The sequence below is a fragment of the Oncorhynchus gorbuscha genome, unplaced genomic scaffold (assembly GCF_021184085.1).
Source record: "Oncorhynchus gorbuscha isolate QuinsamMale2020 ecotype Even-year unplaced genomic scaffold, OgorEven_v1.0 Un_scaffold_825, whole genome shotgun sequence".
NCBI classification, from domain to species: domain Eukaryota; kingdom Metazoa; phylum Chordata; class Actinopteri; order Salmoniformes; family Salmonidae; genus Oncorhynchus; species Oncorhynchus gorbuscha.
Genome location: NW_025745612.1, coordinates 284,721 through 294,269, shown reverse-complemented (window position 1 = coordinate 294,269; position 9,549 = coordinate 284,721). Strand labels below are relative to the sequence as shown.

The following is a 9,549-nucleotide window of genomic DNA, read 5'->3' as shown; positions in this document are numbered from 1 at the left end:
TGGGTTCAATGTAGAACATGGACTCCAAAAGGGTTCTACTTGGAACCAAAAGGGCTCTACTAGGAACCAACACGGGTTATTCAAGAGGGTTCTCATTAAGGGACAGCCTTCTGTAGCTCAGCTGGTAGAGCATGGCGCTTGTAACGCCAGGGTAGTGGTTTCGATCCCCGGGACCAGCCATACGTAGAATGTATGCACACATGACTGTAATCGCTTTGGATAAAAGCGTCTGCTAAATGGCATATGTTATAAGAACACTTTTAGGTTCGACATAGCACCTTTTTTTTCTAAATGTGTAACCTGTATCAAGCACCTTGACAACTAAAACGTGTCATACATTTTCTTACCTATGGAAATATACCCATTTGCCAAAAAACAATGTCGTAGTCTAGCTTCCATTTTGAAGATTAATAAAATAAAATAAAATCTTCATTTCACAACCATCGTAACGTAATTCTTGATAATAGGTTTGCAATCGCAAGCGGAAACCTGGGGGGGGGGGAGCTGTCCGGGGTGCTGAAAGCAAAACCGTAGGGGATCTGTACATGGTGGCAACTAGTCGCGTAGGCTATAGCCTAGATTACATTTTCAGCTCAGTGAAATACATATTGTGACCATTGTTTACTATGTGAAATATTTAGCTATAGCATACTTCTTACCGCCATATCAGCTGTTTGCTGGATCTATTTAGTACCACCCAATTGAATACACGTCTGTCGGACGCTCAAACCTGCCAAACCAACTCTCTCTCAACATTTTATGCGGCATTTCTAGTCTAGCAAAATAGCAACCAAAACGATTTAGGGTGCATATTTTAAGGATAGTAGCAAGCTAAGGTGTATGTTCATCTCTCCACATATCTGCTTCCGCGCGATGAAACCACGCATGTGTTGATCTGTGCTGCAGCAACGTGCATCCGTTCCTCTTTGACCCCAGAGTTAATCTGCATTCAGACTGACGATCCAATATATTTCTCAGATTTGGGATATTAGGGAATTCCGGAACCGTTGTATTTATGTAGTTTTTACTATTATTTCGTATGATCGGTCAAGCTTGCTTCGATTCAATCAGTTTTGTGACCGTTTTCCTCAACGCTGCAGCAGGGCTACATTTTCCCAAACCGAATGCTAACGCGAGCCGCTTATGCTATTCGCGTAATGTATCACCGTGAGGATAGACAGTAAATAAGGGGACCCGTCCATCTGCAATAAAGAGGAAAAGAAGATGGTGATAATGGCTCCTACAAATTTAGCATCTAAATGCTCGACAGCGATGGCGAATGCTTCCTTCCCTGTGAAGCTATTTCTCTGGGTGTTTTTATTCGCTCATCTTCCAACAAGGTAAGGCTTTTATTAAAATGCCGACACCAGATACATGTATGGCCGGTCGAATATGTTTTTTTTGCTTCCTAGAATGAGAGCCCAGCCCAGTTATTTCAACATGTTATGTTTTCTCGAATCTTCGTCTTATGCTTTCTCTCAGACACGATCATACACTGTCGCTTATTATAGGGGCTTGTTACAGAACCAGAACTCGTTTAGTTAGGCTACGTGTCAACCATTGTTTTCACACATTGTAACGATATGTTAACACGTTGGTTAGGTAGTGTTGACCCCGCCATACGAGTTCACTGTAATGTTTAACGTGATTCCAATAGTGCCGTTTTTTTCCACGGGTGTATTCGCTGTAGAAGGAATATAATCACGGTTCTGTGGGCTACCGGGCAATGCTATTCAGATCTGAATAATATTTAAAGCCATTACCATGGACAAATATGTATAAAATAGCATACCATATCTATATATTGAACAATTGTAAATGTAAGCTACTTTTTGCATGTACTGTATACCCTAATTGCACATGTGAAGACCTGGTGAAGGCATCGTCTATTGATGTATGTTCCTTATGTTCCAAGATCCAAAGCATCACCATTCCCAGCATGTTTTTAAGGTGATGGACTGTGACTACGACCACCCTGATGTCTTAACGTTTGAGAATATTATACTGATTCACTGCCAACTCCTGAATCTGTGGAAAGAAAATGCTCAGTTGACTTGTCACGGAAAGGCAGCCATTTGCACCAAGAGAATATGAACACTTGAGAAGGAAGCAGATGGTTTAAGGGCTCACATCGCTTCTGTCTTGTGTGCTCCTTGAGGGTGAGAAATGGAGGGTGATAGATCAGTGTTCATTCAATCACCATCGTGGAAAATGTGACCATGGAGCTCTCTGGCCCAGATTAAAATGTCTGCACTGTGTGCGCAATTGTATTCACACATATTTCGGCCTTTATTAACGTGATTCAACCCTAATTTAAAAGGATTCTGTGGTTAAGAGTTCCGAAATGTACAGTAGGATCTGTATATGCATATGGGTACTTTGGTTACGTCATATCACAGATCACATGAGCATGTTAATTAGATGCGTGACATGTAATGAACACCTTGGTTGCGGCTCATGTTTATCAAAGAAAGACACCGTAAAGATGCATTCTAGTTAGTAAATTCTAGGAGGAATACTTACATGATACATACATAGACACCTGTGAAAGAGAAACACTGTATTGGCTGTCAAGGCTAGGTACAACATAAGGTTTGGCCTGTCCCTACAAAAGGCATAGGGATTTTATTTTGACACATTTATTTGAAGGGTATAGTTGTCACTACAATTTCCTTACTAGCTATTTGAATTTCAATACTGAGTATGACCTATGAAACCACTGTGAGGAACAATAAGATATTCATAACAATAAGATAGTCATAACAATAACAAACTTCCACTCCAACTATTTGGTTTACAGTATACTGGGCCATGCTTCACGACCACCCATAGTTCACTGTTGGTAGCGTCGGCACCCAGGGGAAACAAATGCCCTCTGATGTAATCCCCAGGAAGTATCTGTAAACCCAGGAAGTGCCAAGGCCTTGCCAGCACGAAGTAGTGTCACAATGAGAGACTACCTGTAGCCTAGTGGCCCTCCCTTGGACCCCACCACACCCAGGCATTTTGTGTTGTGATGTCTCTGATTTCAAAAGGCCAATAGATCATCACAGGTCAGGTAATCTGTGTTGAGTGGATTATCACAATATGATTATTAAGCCATGCCCTGACAGTGCTGGATTAAGGTGGGCCCTAGGCCAGAGGCATAGAAAACAATAGGTGTATTAAGCTGTATCACATTGGTGTGCCTTATCAAATAAATGTGTCATGTTTGATACATTATGCAACCATTTCAGGCAATCACACTGTACCCACACCATGTACTAACTAGATGGTCAAGTCAGAGCTCCAGTACAGCAAAAACTCAGCATGGCGATACTGTCAAAATATCTATTGTTAATTTGCTCCTCTCAATGTGTCCTCTCGCTGTTTTATCTCACTTGACATAGTCAACAATGTTGGATGTATGTTGGACAGGTTGAATTGCCTTTTGTTAAAGATGACAACAATACACAACTACAGTATGGCATATGGAGGACATTTGTCAACGGGCTTATAGGAACCAAGGGCTTAAGTCAAGTAAGTCACTGTATGGGCATGCCAGAAGCAATGCCCTGGGTTGGAGCCCATGTTGCCCATTGGGTTAAACTGGCCCTGATCATATCATCTGTTGCTATTACACAACTTATATGGCAGACAAACTGCATCTATAGTGTGATCCCTCAGAATGTCTATGTTATAATGACCTACAGGTGTCTCACGTCTCTACAGGGCAAAACTTCAATGAAGTGGCTGGCTCTTTCTGTTTTCTTTGATGGGAGGAATTGGAGATAGAAAGGCCTGTAGGTTTGGCCATGCACATCTATTTATGTGCTTTGGGTATGTCTGCCTTATTTTCCGAACACATTTTTTACAATTGTTCACAACATATGAAGAGATTAATCTTCTCTCTCCCTGGTTGAAAGCATTTATATGTGAAGAATGTAATGTCATATATAGGTAATGTAATGTATAGGTAATGTCATGTAATATATAGGTAATGTCATGTAATATATAGGTAATGTCATGTAATGTATAGGTAATGTAATGTATAGGTAATGTCATGTAATATATAGGTAATGTCATGTAATATATAGGTAATGTCATGTAATGTATAGGTAATGTAATGTAATATATAGGTAATGTCATGTAATGTATATGTAATGTCATGTAATATATAGGTAATGTCATGTAATATATAGGTAATGTCATGTAATGTATAGGTAATGTAATGTAATATATAGGTAATGTCATGTAATGTATAGGTAATGTAATGTAATATATAGGTAATGTCATGTAATATATAGGTAATGTCATGTAATGTATAGGTAATGTCATGTAATATATAGGTAATGTCATGTAATATATAGGTAATGTCATGTAATATATAGGTAATGTCATGTAATATATAGGTAATGTCATGTAATATATAGGTAATGTCATGTAATATATAGGTAATGTCATGTAATGTATAGGTAAAACCTTTACTTCTCCGCCATGACTCAGAGTTTGTTCTCTCAGATACCCATGGGGGAAATGTGAGGACAATTTTAGATTCTGGGATACGACTGTGATTTGGGTCTCAGTATTGAACTGATAACACATGTAGCCAGGACCTTCCAGTCGGTATTACAATAATCCTGAAGTGGGACCCTATGGGTTTATATATGCTTTTACATTAGACACTTCATTTTTCTGATGCATAATATACCGCTGACTGTGAGGTATCTCAGGATGGTCACTGCTGTTTTAGCCTGCGGGTAGTGTTTTACAATGATCCTGAAAGACACTGAATAGGGCCTATTCTTAATCCTAAAAAGCAAGTTTATGTTCAAAGGGCACAGGGCATAAACCTACTGTAGTGGGTAAACTGAGGATGATACTGTGAAAAAGCATTTATATAACCTACTTCCTTAAATTCCCACCTGCATGACTCTTAATGTGTAGGGAATTACAGTAGGCCTACGTAGTCCCATCTTTCAATTGAACTGTTTTGTTTTAACCTATCAGCTTTCAGGCCTTCCAGGATTCTGCTATCACTTTCGTTTTGTTTCAGAATTCCCTGCATGTTATGGGAGGGCTTGCACATTATACCCGAACACTGTACTATTTCCACATACAAAAGTCTGTTAGTCACAATATTATCGCAGAAAACTGACCCATCACCGCAGTACAAAAATAAAAGCTTGCAATTTCAACCAATCGCCGCACATTTACAGCAGAACATGGTTCAATCAAGCGACTCGTCAACAAAACGTTTTCCTTCATCAACGCATTTTTTTGCGACAAATTGGACAAAACCATTGCATATCTCCATGCAAAAATGTCAGAATTGCTGCAGCAAAAACATTTTTGCCTGCAAATATCACAAAAAATCCCAGAGAAATCCTGGAGGGACTGAGCTTCAGTGTGTCAATCGTTGTCCCTGATTGAGAACCATACTTAGGTAGTGGTTTCACTTTTGAGTTGTGCGTGATTATTTCCTGTTTAGCGTTTATGTCATTCACCTTACGGGACTGTTTGTTTGTTATTTATTGTTTTGTTCAGTGTTCTAGTACTTAATTAAAAGCTATGCACACTTACCACGCTGCGCATTGGTCCTCCGATCCTTCCTACTACTCCTCTTCGTCAGTTCCCTCACAAACCTGTGTATAGGCCTTCTGGTCCCTTTTTCTTATCTGAACTGTTTATACAAATGAAACCAAGCGTCTTGTGCCTCTCAAATTGGCCTAATCTGCCCTAGGTTTTATATCATCATTGTTTATTTAGTTATCTAACCTTTATTTTTCCAGGTTAGTCTCATTGAGAACATCTCTTTTTCATTTTTTTTTATTGTTGGAAAAAAAATCCTCATGTTTCTAATTGGTCTGATTCCATTTAGTTAGGATCATCTGAGTCCACGAATATCGCTGCTGCAAGAGGTGAGCTAATCAGGGCAGGCCACCACAGGTCAGTTGATCTATCACTAATAGCTCTGTGTCCTCAGGACAGGGCACCGGGAGGGAAGCCATTTTACAAAATCTCTGCTAAACTGCAATCTCACTCTCCATGAAATGAACCAACATAGGCATTTTCACCTTGTTCCACCAGGGATATCCTAGTACCTTCACTATAGCAATAACACGGAAAGTGGTATGAGGACCTCCAGTAAGGCAGTTTGTGTTATTGTATTTCATTGTATTTCATTAAGATTGTGCTAGCTAGCATAATGAGTCTTCATTAGGTGTAATGATTGTAAGAATGGTGACTAGTGATTGCCTAGTGTCTTGTGTGTGGTTGGCTGCATGGGAAGAGAGTTCGGAGGGTCGTGCCAGCATTAGCCACAGTCACAAACACAGGGAAATGATAGCTTACGGAAATGTGACATACTATCAACAGGGAGGCAGGGATTTTTCAACATGATAATATTATGCTCAAGAGACCATTTCAAGTATACATCGAAATTACCACCGCCTTTTTTGTGACATTTGAAAGTATGATTTAGTCACTGATTTGGGTGTCTTAAATGTGTATTGGTATTTGATTCATTATTGGTTCTTGATAAACATTTAATCAGGCAGCATATTTAACAGAACTCAAGTAACCTGCATTTTCAAATACATCCTAAATGGTTTCACGAAGACCGTGTTTCACATGCTGACATTTGAGTTCTCTTTTCATCTGATAGCAGTTTTCACATGAGGTGCAACCACCGTAAAGGACAATTTAACCATTTGAGTATACAACAGGAAACAGCCCTCTTGTGGTTAGCTAGGTAGCTACAATAACATTAGTGCACTCCACTGCACTCCAGCATCACACTCTAGCTTGGACATATTGATGGGCCTCCCTTTACCAAATGAACCACTGATACTTCAAATCTGTCTGAGGTACATGCACAGATTTCTCTTTCACCCAGCCACTTCTGGAGGACTTCCATTGACAGCACAGAGTTCTGTTAAAACCCAGCAACAGCACCTGAACGCCATTGGCTCAACTCTGTAGTAGATTAAAACCCACAGATCTAAAATGTTCATTCTATTTCAACGTACATTCTAGTTCGATGATTTGAATCAGATCCATTTACAGTGTCCAAGATAGCCCAAAAAGTTCCAAGCCGTCCTGAGTCCATCTATGAAGTTTTAATGTGAGGGTGGTGACGCCATATAGGAATATTGAGCACTTAACGCTGCCTGAGGAAGACTGGTAGTCAAAACACGATATCCTGCACCATACCTAAGTGCATGAAAAAGCCATTAGAGAGATATGTGATGTGTGTCTTTTGTTTTTGCACCATGGAAACATTTTTTCCAAGCTCAAAAGCCTCTCTGCTCAAAGGGCTTCCGGTGGCTGGCTGTTCTCAAGGTTGTTTTATTATATATCCCTCAGATTCCATGGTTACTGAGTTGGGGTGAGCTCTGGAGCTGTGAGTTTTGATACAATCTATATCCTTCATATTCCATCCTATTGTGCCATTGGCAGTAACAACCTCCCAGAACCCACGATCTGTGTTTGTTAGGCTGATCACACACTTCATGGCAGTTTGTTGCCGTTAGCACTTCTAGATCAAGCTCATCTGTGGTGTACTCCAATGCACCATTATTAGCCTATGCATGTCTCCAGCCTCCGTTTCCCAGACCCATTGCAAAACACCTTTTTATTCTGCATGCAATTCAGTTAGCTGACTCTTGGCTGAGTGAAGCAAACGTTTCTGAGGATTGTTGAGACATCTTAATGCATTGAGATGTTTTACAGATGTGAGCCAAGTCACAAGACTGACCCTTCTGCTTGAGCACTGAAAAGAGTGCCGAAAACCAAATAATCCTTTTACAAAATCTCGCAAATGGAACACTGTCTGTACCTTGCATTTCTTCAGGGTTCTGGAAGGGTTTTGATAATGGAGTTATCTCTCCCCAAACTGGGTTTTTGGGGACTACGGGCACTCTTGGTTGTCTTTACAAAATCTCAGAAATGGAACAGCAGATCAAATTTTTGCTCCTTGCATTTATTCAATGTTTTTTGAAAGGGTTTTTGGTAACGGAACGTTCTCACGTCCAGTTTTTCTCACAACTGTGTTTTTGGGGACTATGGCACTATTCATTGCCGTCATCCTCAGTTCCAGCTGCGCTGTGGGACTGGTGTCAGTTTGTAAGGACGTTCATGTAGGGCAACACATAGAGATCAGTGGCGATCAGCAGGAGTTCTGCCCTTTTATCCCATTTCTGGCTTGTCCTTTGATTTCAACCAGAGGGAAGTGCACATTTATAAGAACAGAGCCTAAACGCATAGCAAGCTTAGCCTAGCGTGATGTCGTGGTCTTTGCTGTGCTGATGTTGTAGAAAGTTGATGATTTTCCCTCTTTTCATTTGACCTCGCTGCTTATAGTGCTGGTGGAAAAATAATTTATTCATATTTCCTCTGTTCCCATTTTCTCTCCTCAGCTCCATCCAGACTGAAAACGACGATGATGAAGTGACAAACAAAACTTGGGTGTTGACTCCCAAAGTGTACGAGAGCGATGTCACCAACATCCTAAACAGCCTACTAGATGGCTACGATAACAAACTGCGACCAGATATAGGAGGTAGGTGTCATATCAACGCACATTGATTGGCTGCTTCTGCTGCTATGGCCGCCCTCCCCGTTACCAATCTCCATTCTCATCAACATCGTCAACACAAGCTAATGAGGGAAGAACAGACACCATCATCACTGATAGCATCGTCAAAGACAGCCCTCTCATTTCAAAGAGCCTATTCAGACTACAGACCATAGGCCCACCACAGTATGACTCATGTAGCATTGTTATGCAGAGGCAGCGTCAGCTGTGAAACCTGGACGGGCTGGTAATGCATCATAGGCCTATTAGCATTGTCCGTCACTGCACTGCTGTGGGCCAAGTATAGAGCCAGTGAAGTAGCTTTCTCTCCCTTCACTTTGACTGGCAGCTGGGCTCAGCTTCCATGTTCAGACAGAGAATGCATATATACGGGTGTAAGATCTTAATTTTACCCGTATCGTCGCAGGAAAATTATTCTGCATCGACAGGATTTGAATGTTTAGTCCATAATGTTGCATGATCAGTGGTTAGGCTACTAGCTGACCAAAATTAGGCTACGAGAAAAGTGAAATAATGTGAATGTAACCGTGCGTTAGTGCAGGTGTTCAGTGAATTTGTGTATATCATTAAGCTCATCTGCATTTCCTGCGGTGCAGGAACATTCTCAGCAACAACAGAGTGATCAATTAAGATCCTACATCTGTAGCTGCAGTATATCTACACTCTTAGAAAAAAAGGGTTCCAAAAGGTTTCTTCGGCTGTCCCCATAGCAGAAACCGTTTTGGTTCCATGTAGAACCCTTTTTGGTTCAAGTTATAACCTTTTTGGGTTCCATGTAGAACCCTCTGTAGAAAGGGTGGATCCCAAAAGTGTTTTACCTGGAACCATAAAGGGTTATTCAAAGGGTGCCCTTAAAAGTTCTAGATAGCACTTTTGTGTACTGAGGCAGCCACCACCATCTTACCATCAAACATGATCTGATTTTGCACCCTGTCATGTTCTCCCATACTGTCAGAGTTACACAGATACAG

The 9,549-nt window shown here is 40.7% G+C and overlaps 1 protein-coding gene across 3 annotated transcripts in view; it reads left to right on the top strand.

Annotated features, from left to right (window-relative positions):
- The first annotated feature begins 746 nt into the window (after positions 1-746).
- The window catches only part of LOC124019374 (gamma-aminobutyric acid receptor subunit gamma-2-like), a 72,104-nt gene continuing 63,301 nt past the window's right edge, over positions 747-9,549 (top strand). Inside the window, exons 1-2 of one of the 3 annotated variants that reach the window (XM_046334690.1) lie at positions 747-1,340; positions 8,400-8,542. In XM_046334690.1, coding sequence (XP_046190646.1) covers positions 1,225-1,340; positions 8,400-8,542 — 259 coding nt within the window. In that variant the 5' untranslated portion in view covers positions 747-1,224. The remainder of the gene's footprint in view (positions 1,341-8,399; positions 8,543-9,549) is intronic. The other 2 variants (XM_046334688.1, XM_046334689.1) reach the window with 2 other exon arrangements.